The sequence below is a fragment of the Loa loa genome (genome assembly GCF_000183805.2).
Source record: "Loa loa unplaced genomic scaffold supercont3.53, whole genome shotgun sequence".
In the NCBI taxonomy this organism is placed as follows: domain Eukaryota; kingdom Metazoa; phylum Nematoda; class Chromadorea; order Rhabditida; family Onchocercidae; genus Loa; species Loa loa.
Genome location: NW_018108233.1, coordinates 244,079 through 256,865, shown reverse-complemented (window position 1 = coordinate 256,865; position 12,787 = coordinate 244,079). Strand labels below are relative to the sequence as shown.

General features: G+C 35.4%; 3 protein-coding genes across 3 annotated transcripts in view; all 3 read right to left on the bottom strand.

Annotated features, from left to right (window-relative positions):
* Positions 1-1,126: 1,126 nt before the first annotated feature.
* On the bottom strand, positions 1,127-5,080 carry LOAG_08360 (hypothetical protein; the record flags this gene model as incomplete). Its single annotated transcript, XM_003143892.1, has 10 exons — positions 1,127-1,440; positions 2,152-2,398; positions 2,582-2,764; positions 3,105-3,278; positions 3,382-3,696; positions 3,859-3,972; positions 4,127-4,258; positions 4,366-4,507; positions 4,595-4,809; positions 4,928-5,080. 10 exons carry the CDS (start codon positions 5,078-5,080, stop codon positions 1,127-1,129), a joined length of 1,989 nt encoding a protein of 662 aa, XP_003143940.1.
* Positions 5,081-5,699: 619 nt separating this feature from the next.
* On the bottom strand, positions 5,700-8,632 carry LOAG_08359 (elongation factor Tu domain-containing protein). The gene is made up of 8 exons (XM_003143891.2): positions 8,405-8,632; positions 7,944-8,138; positions 7,554-7,730; positions 7,267-7,385; positions 6,895-7,077; positions 6,510-6,623; positions 6,308-6,403; positions 5,700-6,204 (listed from the first exon to the last, which is right to left on the bottom strand). Exons 1-8 carry the CDS (start codon positions 8,613-8,615, stop codon positions 5,971-5,973), a joined length of 1,329 nt encoding a protein of 442 aa, XP_003143939.1. The 5' UTR covers positions 8,616-8,632; the 3' UTR covers positions 5,700-5,970.
* Positions 8,633-10,020: 1,388 nt separating this feature from the next.
* LOAG_17252 (CK1/CK1/CK1-G protein kinase) overlaps positions 10,021-12,787 on the bottom strand; it is a gene marked incomplete at its 5' end in the record, with an annotated part of 5,930 nt that continues 3,163 nt past the window's right edge. The window contains 6 exons of the mRNA XM_020449911.1: positions 10,021-10,475; positions 10,615-10,706; positions 10,884-11,030; positions 11,350-11,504; positions 11,837-12,088; positions 12,375-12,528. Of these exons, the coding sequence (XP_020306501.1) occupies positions 10,427-10,475; positions 10,615-10,706; positions 10,884-11,030; positions 11,350-11,504; positions 11,837-12,088; positions 12,375-12,528 (849 nt within the window). The 3' untranslated portion in view covers positions 10,021-10,426. The remainder of the gene's footprint in view (positions 10,476-10,614; positions 10,707-10,883; positions 11,031-11,349; positions 11,505-11,836; positions 12,089-12,374; positions 12,529-12,787) is intronic.

Sequence of the window (12,787 nt, the reverse complement as noted above, 5' to 3'; positions counted from 1 at the left end):
TATATATATATATATATATATATATATAAGACCGCTGCGAAAATTTCCCACACTGCCTTTTAATAAATCACCTGCAGTAAACACTGTAATACTATAGTATTTAAATAACAGTTTAATGTTTTTACATTGGTAAATATTCCGCCCTCATAATCGCATGATTCTCGCAAGCCAATAAAAATGTTATCATCATAGTATATATGATGCAATCAGAAGAACCTTGTAGATACACCAGGGGTATAAGGATGTCAAAGACGCAGAGAGCGCCTAATGTACCCAGATGTGCGTTAATATACCCTGAACTTTGAAAAGGTAAGCCACTTTTGGTCTTGTATAGACGATGAAAAAACTGGTAGTAAAACCGAAAGTGAATGCCTGTAATTTCTGCATGGTACTACCTCAACATTTCCTAATAGAATAGATACTAACTTTGAAGAAAATCATAATTTTGACTGCGTCAACTAAACCAGTCACCAGCACTGATAGATCACCTACTGTCGCGCGTTCATCAAAAGCGAATCGATCGTACGTCGGACACAGGCCAATGACATAAGCTCTCTTCCGAAAGAGGCACAATGAAAAGCCGTCGTCGCTGCATCGTTTGGTTATTTTCGTAAACTCATTTGTAGCGACCGATAGGTATAACAGAGAGTGGAATTTCTCAATCGCCTGAAAAATATTTTCCGCCACAGTCGTATGTTGCCACATTCACATTGCAGCAAAATATTTAGAAACTTTAGAAAGAAGGAAAAAAACTTCTTGAGCTATAAATTGTTCCTGTTCACTTCGAAGAATCGCACAGACACAAAACACCATAACAGCATAATTTGAAACAGTTAGCTAATGTAATTATCCAAAATTAGCTAAATTGTATAACCAACCCTGAAAACTAAAGCTTTAAAAAAATTCAATGTGAGAATAATTTTACCATCTCTTTTGGAGAACATCTGGTCGGTGGACAAAGAGGTATCCCAACAAGGGAATTGATTTTTAGACCATTTCATTCTTCGATAATGATATTTCAATTTTGGATAATATCGAAGTAAAATAGAAATTTTCTAATTTGAAATAGAGGTGTAAAGAAACCCGTTGAAGCAGACACACCAACAGTTATATGGAACATAGTTTATTACTTGTCATCATTATCAATGACCAGAGCTTTTTCAGCTTTCAATCTAACATCCGAACACTCAACAAAACGAAGCTGCTTCTCTTCTAATTTGAAAATCATGTCAGTGCCTATAATGGAATTCCATTCAGCTGTGAAGAGAGAATTTGAGATTTGCAGTATAGGATTCTCCATGTTGCATCGACGTATAGCACTGTCATTTCTATTCAAAGCCTGTCGTGCTGTGTTCACATCCATTATGCCATCAATCTCCATTATCACGGTTTTCGATTCCCACTCTTCATCCTGTTCTATGGTTTTATCACCTTGTTTATCTGAAAGATCCGAGCATACATTTTATCTGGATTCTTAAATCTACATTAGAAGAAATACATCAAATAATACCGTTATGTGATATATCAGCTATATCTTTTTTTTTAAACAATAAATAATTCGTTAAAATAATACCGTCTTTAGGGATCTCTCGCATGCTAACACGGGTTTTTGCGGACCGAAATCTTGCTTTCCTTCCTGATCAACAAGTGTTACTGAAATTAAATTTAATTTTGAGTCTGTGGGTTATCTTTTGGTTAATATGACTGGTTCCCAAGACTGTTGACATGAACGTTATAAACTTGAAACTCTTGTTAAAATATTACTGGAATCAATAAAAACATTTAACCGACATAGTCTACTACAACTCAACAAAAGAATTTAAATAATCGAAATGTATCATTCGCTGAAAATAAAAAGTGTTGTTGAAGTAGTTGTTGACATATATTAACCTAAACTATGCACCAAATGATGAATGGTTTATACGTTAGTGATAGGTTTATTCATCCATAAAAGTTCAGCAGTGGGACATGAGACAGACGGTTCACCACAATTATTTTACAATATTCAAAACCAATAAGATCAGCTCATGGAGCAAGCAATCTTTTGTAAAACGTTCATGATTAAAGGATAGTTAGTAACATACTCAGTACGCCTAGATGAGATAACAGATGAAGTATAGGAACGCATAAGAGATGACAAAAAATTTAAACGATCTGCTGCGCTGTGATCTAAGCACCATTTTAAATATTCTTCCAGTGACCAATTAGCCGATATATGTGGCGACAACAGCGTCCCCTCACTCATACTTATCAATAACTGTACAACAAACCAAAAGGGCAATGATTCCGATTGCACTAACTGTTCTGGGGACAGCTTGAAAGCGTCAACAAATCGGGGTACAACAGGCATGAGAGAAGACTGTACACTGTATAACGAAAGACCATGAGTGGCAATATACTGTAAATCAAAAGACAAATGTGAGAGTTGATCTAAAGAAAGAGGTCGCAAAAGCGATGAATTCATCAAAAATAACTCAATCACATAATCCAAGAACGAACTGAAAACTTCTTCAAAACCAGCAAACTTCAAAAAAGATGAGTGGGACTGCAAAATGCGAAAATAGTTGCAAAGTTCCTTTACATATGGAGATGGGTCACCTAACTTCTCGTAATGCATTGATAACAAAATTGTGAAAACAGATGAACGTGCCACATCCATTAGTGCTTCTCGAATTTGCTGCGAGATTCGTATTAAAGGTTCATTGTGCTCCGGCCAGGATAAACTTAATATGTGTGCCACAGAGACTAAAGCATAATTTTGTACCTAAAAATCAATTGTAAAATTAGCGTTCTTCTCGCTTTCACTTCCAGATCACAAAAAAAGAATTTGTAATTGTAGAAGATGGATCCCATTACATTCATGATTACCCGAGACCAAAGATTAGTCTCAAGATATTAAGGCTATTGCAACACTTCATGACTGCGTAAATGCTTCCAAATCACCATTCACTATATTTTTTCACTCTGTGTATGAACATATTCAGAAACAAGTTTCTTTAAAGAAATTTGCTGAGATATTTCTGTTAACAGTGTCGCACAAATTGCAAGATATGTTTGCACCGACAAATAAGTTATTCCATAGACAATTCGTTAGTCATTTTTACCTGCGCAGTGCTAAGACGTTCACTCATTTGAAGCGTCGGTGAATCTAAGACAAGGTGTTGTTCAATCTTTTGTGCAACTAATTGGAGCACTTTTGCCACATTCACCTCCATTTCTCTACTCAGCTGTGCATCCCATTCCACGCCTTCCAACTCCTCTTTAATTGCAGAGTCAATCTTAAATAAACCTTTCTAATATAAAAGAACTCGGACTGATAAACTCCATCAGCGATCTAAACAACCGAATCATAATAAAGCAAACTGGAAATATTAAATATACTTTTTCCACAGACAAATTCGTTAAATCATTTTCTCCAAAAGCGTTATCAACTGCTTTAAACATTCTGCTAAGAGAATGAGACAATATAGCTCTGCGTAGAGGTCGAAGACTTTGATCCAAGGGCTGTACAGCATTAGCGGGATATATAGATATAACTTTGGAAAGAATTTGCACAAAACGAGTAGCATATGAAGCGTTTTCGGAAATACGTCTTGAAATCACTTTCGCAAGCTTTTCACAAAATTCTGTAGTAATTCTCATGCTTAACAAGGAATACTGTTCTAGTGACATCTGCAAAACAGAAATATCTAGAGTCTAAAAATATAACAACTAATTTAAAAATTTTTCAAAATTACGGGACTAACAAACTTGATTTTTAGTAATTTCATTCACTATGAGTTTCATCGAGTTAAAATATCCAGACTAATACACCCTAATTGCAAGTATTTATATAATACACAGCGAAGAAAAGCACACCTGAATCTGATTTGCTATCTGAGGAAGAAATTTTGTCACCATTATAGTGCTACTATTAAGCTGTAAAAGCTGGTTATCTAAGCTTTTGACATTTTCCTCCAAAAGTCGACTGATCTGAAAATCCAAATCAGGTAATATTTCATTGGAAAAATTACTGAACCGCGCCCTGCAAATCGAGAAAAACAGATTTCGGCATTCTACATAAAACAATGTATACGAATTCTGATTCCCAAGCTACTAAGTCGATGTAGCATGATCAGAGGATTACCTCAGATTCATATGATGACAGATTGTTCAGTGCGCGAGCGCATGAAGAAACGAGTGGTGCACTGAGACTTTCAAGCGATGATCTTAGATGACTGGTTGTGCTTTTTCTGGCTTCGGCAGTTAGCTTAGGTATCTATGAAACATCTTTTTTTGCAAAATATAAATGAAAACAATCATGAATTGAATTTCTTTCTCAATTTAAAAATTTAATGGAATATGGAAACTGTAGCACTAAGTTACCAAGACCAAGACCATTTCACGCATATTGTTCAAGTCTTTCAAAAATGGTATTTCGGTTGTGACTGCTTCTAATTCACAAATTATCTCTGAGCGTTTCACCAATTCAGTCGTATTTCCGAGTTTCCCAATAAGTTGTTTGCATCTTAAAGGATAATTTTAAATTATTGCTTGGTATATTCGCTGAATTTATCTCATGTTTCTGCAGACGAAATCACTAGTGCATACGTACCTGTCAGCAGACGCCAAAATCTGCCTTAATGCATATAGCTGTTCAAGTCTACTTGTTGTATGACATATTTTCTCATACGCAGACTGAAACTTTTCACCCAGTTCTTTACATTTCTTATACAGATGAGACATCTCACGGTTGATAGTTGCTTGTACACGATCCAAATTCTGCACAGCGCTTGCCTGTTCCACCAAACGAGGATGATGTTGCTCAACCTGTGAAATTCTAACTGAAATGAAGTAGAGGAAAAAATAGCTGCCCTCGAGCCATAATATACCAACACATTTCGAACGAAAGAGAAATTTACACCCTTCGTTAGAACGCAAAACTTACAGCTTCCCGAATCCGTCGACCAACATTCTCTTTCACAACATTAATTCTTCCCAAAAGATCTGCTTCATTGATTCTAATTGCTCCAACCAGTTCCTTCGTGTATGCATCCCAATCGGACTTGCCCCAAATGCAATCCTCCAAATTCTCTTCCATTGCACCAAATAAAAAAAAAATACAGAAAATTATTAAAAAAAAAAGAAAAAACGACAAACCATAATAACGACAACCTGATGGAAAGCGCCTATAGCTTAAAATCGAAGGAAGTAGCTCTCGGAATTTTTCAGTCCTAAACTTCAACTAGATTTGTCAACCTAGAAATTGAAATGGATATTTCATTTCAATTTCTTCAAAAGTACAGCAACTACTACAACTACTTTATGTTTTAAAGGATGAGTTAGAAAATATCCACAATAAATCTTCGTTGTCTTTTCTTTACCTTATCCTCATATAAAATAACTGGTGCTGCACAATCATCATCACAGTAGTAACAACCACTTCAGAATCTTTTTTTTCAAAAACTTTATTAAAGATGACAAGAAACTATAAACGCAAGATTTATATGAATATTACATAAATATTCATTCATATAAGTATAAATTCTGCCATAAATTCGAACAAAATTACACAGTACCATAAGTTCTAATATTAAAAATAACTATAAGATCACTTTATTTTCAAAACCTTATTAGCCGTTAACTAACCATCTCGTTAGTTTTCCAAATTCTAGACACAAGAAGTAATATGCCAAAAACATTATTTCTTTTCTATACGACCCATATCCTCTTCTTGAAAAGTTATTGATGCTTAGATATACTGAACCACTATTGAAGTGATAATTGATGACATCAAATGAGCTAATGGTTATCAAAGATTATCGGAACGAAAATGAGTTGTTTGACATTTCGATAGCATGAATTCAAGGAACATTGGCATGACATGATAAAATTTTCGAATCCTCAAAGACCACGCAAATTTCATACAAATTCCACATTTACTTTTCTCAACTGTGGATACTTTTAGTGATAATACCACAAGGAGTATCATTATTGTTGTGGGACAAATTTTTCAAGTCCATTATCTTTGATATCCTTGAAGGAATCTAAATTAATTGGAGGAAAAACTTCTCGAATTATGCCACGAGCAATCGTCTTTCTGCTGCCTTCTCGTATTGTAAAAGGCAATGATTGTATCGCAGGCATTTTTTTAACCAGAACAAGGTAAGCTGGGCAATGTTCGCCAGGCATTAGCATATCAGATTCCAGATGTATGCGGCCAGCCTGAATAAAACAGCCAGTTTAGCTGTGCTTAGAAGTTTGAAGAGTAATAACTAATATCGGAACAAAATAAGAGCGAGAGTTATAAAGTAAAGAATGAACAAACCTGATCCCATGTACTACAGAATACCTTTTCAGTAAAACCAGAATGTACTGCCAAACACCTTCCACCTTCCTTTTCAGATAATAAATACAACTCAACCTAAAAATCAAGAAATAATTGGCACTACAATTTTCTTCCTAGAAAATTCTGAAGGCTACTTTAATCAGGCAAGCACTAATGAACTTTCAATCGAGCAATATAACACCTTGAAGAAGTTTGATGTAGTGATTGCATCTACGGCTCCGAGCCACATACCTCTTTTCACTACATTCGCTTTAACACCACGACACAAAATGCCACAGTGATCTCCAGCACAAACCTGAACAAATCACCAAGTTTTTAGACTGCAGTTTTTAATGAGTTTTACAAGAATTTATAAGGAATTTGAGAAAAGAAAAAAAATGAACAATAGAGAATCTTTACAGCTGGATTCGTTATGATATGATCATGTCTGTGCTTATATTGCAAGACAGAGTAACCTTCCAAAATGAGAATCATGAAAAATCTGTAGAAAATATTTTCAGAATCAAGAAAGACTCTATCAGTGGGCCTCATTTTATATTATAATAAAATTCATACCAATTGCTTACTTCAAGAACATTTTTTTTAAAAATTTGTATATCCGAAACAACGGAATGAATGCATTGACCTTCTCCTTTGATTTCCACTTTATCACCTTTCCTCACTTTTCCTTGTTCAATCGTTCCAACGACAACAGTTCCCCTCCCAGTAATTGATACTCGCGAAGCAATAGGCATCAGAAACGGTGCATTCTATAAAAGGACAATAGCGAATTACATGAAGTTATTTTACTATTTCAAAAAAGAACAAAAAAATTGCAAACATTCTATCCAGACAGTAAAATTTTCGACCCATGATAGCATTTTGTATAATCCACTAAATATGCTTATAGTTTCATAGAATTTCATTAAAACTAATTGTTATTAGTATAAATGAACAACTTGCAGCCTCTTCGGAAGAGGAGCCTTATCCAAAGCCGAAATTAACTCTTCAACGCATTTTCCATCATTTTTTTGCAAAGCTTGCAGTGCCGACCCTTTCACCACAATAACTGATTCATCTACAATCAAACATATGACATGAAATGGTCTTCTGAGACAACTGATTTGCAATTTCATTAACTTCTCAACATAGAATATAAAAGCCGAAATCTATATAAATTTAGTTTATAAGCAGTGCTAATACTTCATATCCGTAGTGCTACAAAGAAAAATGATGCGAAACAGACCTTTGTAACCATGGTGCTCTAACAATTCTCGTGCCTCAATCTCCACTAGTGTAACGACGTCATTATCGACCAAATCCACCTTATTTATAAATACAATTATGCTAGAAACTCCAACTTGTTTAGCCAGTAAAAGATGCTCCTTTGTTTGTGTCATAACTCCATCGGTTGCAGCAATCACTGAAAATCAGAATTACATAGTCCTTCTGATACATTTTTAAGATCTATCCGTCAGACATCTGTATTATTGCTTCAATTTGCCAACTTCGATTCACTTGAATTAATGTTGAATCATACGTACTTATATGAATGAAGTGGAACCTAGCGACCTAGCGTCTTTATTAAATTGTTAATGACGTTTGGTGCTATTTACATAAATCTTTTAAAAATCACCTAAAATGGCTACATCCATCTGTGTTGCACCACAAATCATATTTTTTATGAAATCGCTATGTCCGGGACAATCGGTGTGAGCATACCGTCGTATATCACTTTCATAACCAATATGTGCAATATTTATGGTTATGCCCCGTCTTTGCTCCTCTTTTGCTTTGTCAATTTCCTCGAATTTGACAAACTTTGTTTTCCCTGAAAATGACTCGCTTACAACACTTTCAAGTAACTGACATTTTCTTAAACAACATTCGTTCTTCAAAAACAGTTAAGAGGACTCATGAAAGGTAAAAGCTGTTCGCAAAAACAAAGCGATGAAAGATAAATTTTTATTAATAAAAAGAAAACTCATCAGTAAAATACAAAATTCAACGAAATCTAGCATTACGAAAAAACACCAGCCTACCAACTAATCAACAAAAAACCACCACTAAAATTGAAAAAGCTGAAGAAGCAATTACCTCTACTAGATAGAATTTTGGTGATAGCGGCAGTTAAGGTGGTTTTTCCATGATCCACGTGACCTATTGTACCAACATTTAAATTCTCCTTCACAATTTTGGTGGTATTCGAAGTACTTGTAATAGTCCTTGTAGTACTTGAGAAAAATAGCGGAAATGTTGAAGAGCGAAGTACAGAAAATACTTCAAGCTGACAATACACCACAGCCATAAAGCGTTCCTGAAATTATCATTCTCAAACCAGACAAAAGGGCAGATACCACCACGCAATATCCATTCTCTTCAGTTTCACATATCTGCTTATTGACTTGAAAACAAAGTCTTCAAAATCTTTGTTTGACTCACTGTTACCTCAACTACTGCTCACACTCGAGCCATGGCTACTAAAAATCAATCGAAACCTCAAGTCCACTCATTACTTGCAGGAATCCACTCTGTATCCTCGATAGTTTATTTCCTGCCTCTCCGAAAACAGCCACTGTGGAATTGATTTCACAGAGCCATCCTCTACCACACACTATTGGTACAACGAATATTTCCAGCGAAAGTCATTCCTAGTTTATTTGAGGCCAGGCTAACATAAATAGGGAGACGTGAGAGAAATATCTTTCCCATGTGATAGAAATATCTGGAGAGACACACTAGAAATATCCTTCTATGTGATAGAAATATCCCTCAGTGAAGCTATGCCTATGTTACTTTAGAAAAGTCGAGACATCTGGTATGTTATGCAAACAACAAAATTCAAACATCGTTCAAGCATTAAAGAATAACGTCTTAGTCCTTACCTATAATTATTCTCCCTGCTTACAATGCATAATGCCACCAGTATATGGGATTATCAGAACATGAGGAGCCGTCAAAACCCCACTTACTGCGATGTTCGTGGCCTCAAAATGAACTCCCAAAATGTTAGAACTACACATATTGAGAGATGACATGGTAGACTACTATCTCCAACTTTAATCTCCAATTACGTCAACAGCACGTGCTATCATTCATTACTAACGCAGTCAAAAGTACCTTTACTGTTCGTAACCTAAACGAACACTTGCAAACAAGGAAGAATTGATCACTATAAATTTTCTACTACGAACAGGTGGCATTCAAGGAACATAGTGCATTAGAGTAATTTTAAGAAAAAACCGTATTTAAAGTCAGAGATATGCATAACGCACTCTCACGTTTCTAGCCTATGTAGTGTACTGTAGAATTCTTTTCCAATTTTTTCTAGACTTCTTTTTTAATCCAAAATCAAGCGGATATTCATTAAATATAGGGACCCATATGAGAGCACTATTTGCTGTTTATGGTCCAACGTATCTAAATTCACTACAAATACATTCGAAGATGAATCATTTACAAACTTTTCAGAGTTTGAAACGGAAAATGCATAAGGTTAGAGAACAACGCGTGGTGCAATCGAGTTTCTTCCTTATTTGATTATGGAATCCAGGACAATGAAAAATACAGGCAAACATAATGGACGAACAGTGATTATAGTGAAATGAAATAACAAATAATCAGATTTCTAAAATATACAAGCTTTGAAGTGAACATAAACCTTAAAATTTGAAGCCAAAAAACATATGGTGTACAGAAATAAAAGAGCAGATACACAAGGAACGTTTTGTATCAACTTCTTCGGATAATATGGATTGAACATTGCCTCGTTCCAGTGTAAAGCATTCTTGAATTTCATACAAAGTACTCAGTATAACAAAATCTCACACGACTTACATTCTGGAATATTTAGCTTTTGTTAGAAGAATGTCAATGCCGCTGAATGAAAAATAACCGAAATAGACCTAAGGCAGTGAGGAAAGAAACCCCGAGAGCAAATCAGAAACACAAATGATAACGATAGGTAAGAGCAAAAAAAAAACTAAGGTGAAAAAATGACACTAGGAGAGACATAGGGCAAGCCAAAACTTTCAAAGTATGACGCAGTCAATATCAAAATACGCATCCTCCCTTGTTTTTCTCGGCGTCCTTTCAGGCCATCAAATAACTAAAATCTCATCATTTTTGTTGTGGAGTCTTTCGTCTTCGTCGTCGAAAGCAACAACACCTAAACAATTATTTTTTAAAAACAAGTTACACTGATATTATTCCCTGCTGCCAACTATGATAAAATCCCTTTATCACTTTTTGTTGATCAGATCCAGGAAAGCATTTCATGGTCAATAAATGTGGGACAATCAACTTACTTTACTTCACTATTATCTTCCAGATGTGTGACGGGTTGTTGCGACCGACCACCGTTGTCTTCCATCAATTCGCCCACATTTGAATTGATTACCTCCAAAACATACTTTTCTCCATAATTACATATTCAAGTACAACGATGACAATACAGACAGTAGCCCTCGACCTATGTGATATCGTAACTAAATTTTAAAAGTCCGAACTGCACTTTTTTTTAGCAAGAAATAATTCGGAGATAGAGATTATTCAGTAGTAGTCATAAAATACTTACCTGAGTAGAGCCAAAACCACCACCTTGTTGTCCAGCGCCTTGATTGGTAGGTTTGAGGGTTTCACTTTGTCGTCCTTTTGCAGTACCAGTCCGTTTCCCCTCTCCTTTGTGCGCATCACCGGCATGAAGGGAATCCGAAGGTGTTGACTGCAATGAAAAGCGTTTAAAACATTATGATCATTCAAATCAAAAACCATTTCGCATTACTAAACACCAGGATGAATGAAATTCCTAAACATCATATACGTCTACGATATTGATTAACAAGCTTTCTTTTCATCGTTAACTTTCATTCTTTTGATTTGAGTTAATCATGCCGCGATCCGGAATTTTGCACTAAAATTTCGACAGATGGAACTCAAATGGATTGTTGATACTAACTTACTTGCGATATTCTACAGGGTGTAACTTAAGAGTTGAAAACTTGCCTTTACATGTTTGCCGTTATTTGAAACAATAAACATACCGTTTGATTGAGTTTTGGTGTCCAATCAAACTCGTAATCGTATGTATAACCAAGCCTATCGAGCACGGACTTGAACAGATTATAGCAATATTCGTAATCCGGCGTTTCAAAGAAGTCTAATCGACGAACATATCGCAAATACTGAGCAAATTCCTCTGCAATCGCATCTCAATATAATACAAATAATTATTCCAGATATTAATGATGATGATCACCAAGATACTGAATACACAACACTGAATATTTTTACCGAGGATCAGCTACATTTATAACTACAATTTATATTGCTTCATTTACCTGATCGTGGATCTCAAGCTATCAAAAATTCAGAACCAAAAACTGATTTGATTTCATCAAAATGACTTCAAAAGAAATCACACACCGACAACTATGGAGGACGTCTAATCCTGATTCTTTAAACACCGCCACTGATACAAGTTCACAAATACAGCGCTGACAATTAAGCAGGTACAGTAAAAAATCGTACCAGGAAAGCCCTCGCAAAGCACTTCAATTGGAGTTGCTCGTTTGGTATCACCAATCTTTTGATATCGCTCCTTGAGCGTATCTGCTTTAAGACCTTGCCAAGGTAGTGATCCACGCAGGAAGTACATGAACATATGCCCAAGTGCTTCCAAGTCGTCCCTTCTACTCTGTTCTTTACCCAGGTGTGTATTTATTGACATGTACCTTGCCGTGCCTGTCAATGACTTATGTTCCCTGTACGCAATGTGTTTACCTGTAATCGATTTGACTGTTTCGTTTCATTTGTCTCAAATGTCTTCAAAATTTACGCAAATTTCGAAATGAAGTCCTTGTGCCCATCAGTTTTGCCTTTACTTGATCGCCAAATTATTGGCAGAGTTAAAGCATAACTTGCAATCACTGAGAAAGTGCTGATAAAGGATGAACACAATCAATATGCCAGTGCTCGAAACTATGGTTATGGCAACTTAAATAATAAAAATCCACAATTACCGCTCGCTGTACCATTCTCAGCGTACCCCGGTTATGCAGGAACTTACCAGTATCACAGTCAATATACTCTTTTGCAAGCCCAAAATCGATAATATGAAGTAAATGTTGCTTCCTAGTAGAATGTCGTCCTATTAAAAAATTTTCCGGTTTCACATCTCGATAAATAAGATGCTTCATATGTACATATTCAATGCGTCTTATCTATAAATGGAAAACTATAAAATATTTCAGTTCTGAATTATATATAGGGAAGTTAAGTCCTTGAGATACTGTAGCGATATGCATAACTATTCTGAATTATTTTACAATATGTTTTATTTTCCACAGCGCAAACTGCTAGTGCAGTGTGCGCTCTGGAAAGTAAATGCCAGGTCTCACAATAGGCATCAACAAGATTATTGTTATATATATATATATATATATATATATATATATATATATATATATATATATATATATA